Below are 1879 nucleotides of genomic sequence, written 5' to 3' on the forward strand. Positions count from 1 at the left end.
TTTTGTGTTAGAGCCCAGATTCACGTATGAAATGTGATTTACTATTATGCCATATGTACAGTAATACACCATTGTTTTTGCCCCTTTGTGTTACAGATTTCATTAATACAATTCCTAATTGTGAACTGTCGCAAGATATTTGGAGAAGACATCACTTCTCTCTTTGGAGAGAACTCAGTGAGTTGCGATAACAGTAAAATCACTGATAACACTGAGAAGATTTCTGGTAGGTGAATACTGTAACTGGCTTTGATGCAAAAGACAGCAAGGCTGCCTGGGCTCAACGGGAGATCCTAGAGCCCAAAGCACATTCTAAGGGCAGTAATTTCCATCAGCTCCAAGACATGGGACGTTTCCCACTTGTGAGATCAAAGAAAAGATAAGGCTGTTCTGATTTCAAGAAGCAACTAGTACAGCTTTAGGAGACATCACGGTTCAGTTGAGTTCCGTTGCTCAGCCGTGTCCGACTCTTTGTGACCCCAAGGACTACAGTGACCCCAAGTCCTTGGGGTCGAGGACTGCAGCGTGCCAGACCTCCCTGTGCGTCACCAACTCCCGGAGCTTACTCAAACTCATGTCCATCGAATCAGTGATGCCATCCAACCATCTCATCCTCTCTCGTCCCCTTCTCCTCCTGCCTTCAATCTTTCCCAGCATCAGAGTCTTTTCCAAAGAGTCAGTTCTTCACATCAGGTGGCCAAAACAGTGGAGTTTCCGCTTCAGCTACAGTGGGATTGTTGTGTTTGGGGTGGCCTTTCTGTATTCTGGCAGCTTGCAGTTCCTCTTTATTGTGGAGGTTCCTCACTGTGGCTGGGGTTTTGCAGGTGGCTTCCCAAGGTTTCCTGGTTAGAGAAGCTTGCGTCCATGTTCTGGTGGGTGGGGCTGGATTTCTCTCTGGAGTGCAATGAAGTGTCCAGTTGTGAGTTTTGAGATGTCTATGGGTTTGGTGTGACTTAGGGCAGGCTGTATATTGATGCTCGGGGCTATGTTCCTGCATTGCTGGAGAATTTGTGTGGTATGTCTTGTTCTGGAACTTGTTGGCTCTTGGGTGGTGATTGGTTTCAGTGTAGGTATGGGGGCTTTTGGATGAGCTCTTATCCATTAATGTTCCCTGGAGTCAGGAGTTCTCTGGTGTTCTCAGGGTTTGCACTTAAGCCTCCTGCCTCTGGTTTTCAGTCTTATTCTTACAGTAGCCTCGAGACTTCTCTACCTGTACAGCACCGATGATAAAACATCTAGGTTAATGATGAAAAGCTTCTCCACAGTGAGGGACACCCGGAGAGGTTCACAGAGTTAGATGGAGAAGAGAAGAGGGAGGAGGGAGATAGAGTTGACCAGGAGAAGAAGAGGGGGACTCAAAAGGGGAGAGAGCAAGCTAGCCAGTAATCAGTTTCCTATGTGCTCTCCACAGTCTGGACCCCTCAGAGAGGTTCATGGAGTTACACAGGGAAGAAAAGGGGGAGGAAGGAGACGGAGGTGACCGGGAGGAGAAAAGAGGGATTCAAAAGGAGAGAGACAGAGCCAGCCAGTAATCAGTTCCCCTAGTGTTCTCCACAGCCCGAAACACACAAAGAGAATCACAGAGTTGGGTAGGGAAGAGAAGGGTGAGGTAGAGATAGAGGCGACCTGGTGGAGAAAAAGGAGAGTCCAAACAGGGAGAGAGCCATCAAGCCAGTAATCACACTCCCAAGTAAAAATGGGTAGAGAAGATTGGGTTCCTAAAGGTACAAACTTGATAACAAATACCAAAAAGCACAGATTAAAAGTCTAGAGTAAAGGTGACACTCCCCAAAATACAATATTAAAAAAAAAATGCCAGAATAAATGATAACATATATATATGAAGTTTGCTTTACAAATAGGGTCTTTTTCTTTGCAA

At 46.1% G+C, this 1879-nt stretch overlaps 1 protein-coding gene across 1 annotated transcript in view; it reads left to right on the plus strand.

Annotated features, from left to right (window-relative positions):
* LOC120859669 (rho GTPase-activating protein 20-like) overlaps window positions 1–244 on the plus strand; it is a gene marked incomplete at its 5' end in the record, with an annotated part of 2346 nt that extends 2102 nt beyond the window's left edge. Inside the window, one exon of the mRNA XM_040235682.1 lies at window positions 97–244. Coding sequence (XP_040091616.1) covers window positions 97–234 — 138 coding nt within the window. The remainder of the gene's footprint in view (window positions 1–96) is intronic.
* Window positions 245–1879: the final 1635 nt, after the last annotated feature.

Source organism: Oryx dammah, unplaced genomic scaffold (genome assembly GCF_014754425.2).
Source record: "Oryx dammah isolate SB20612 unplaced genomic scaffold, SCBI_Odam_1.1 HiC_scaffold_2274, whole genome shotgun sequence".
NCBI classification, from domain to species: domain Eukaryota; kingdom Metazoa; phylum Chordata; class Mammalia; order Artiodactyla; family Bovidae; genus Oryx; species Oryx dammah.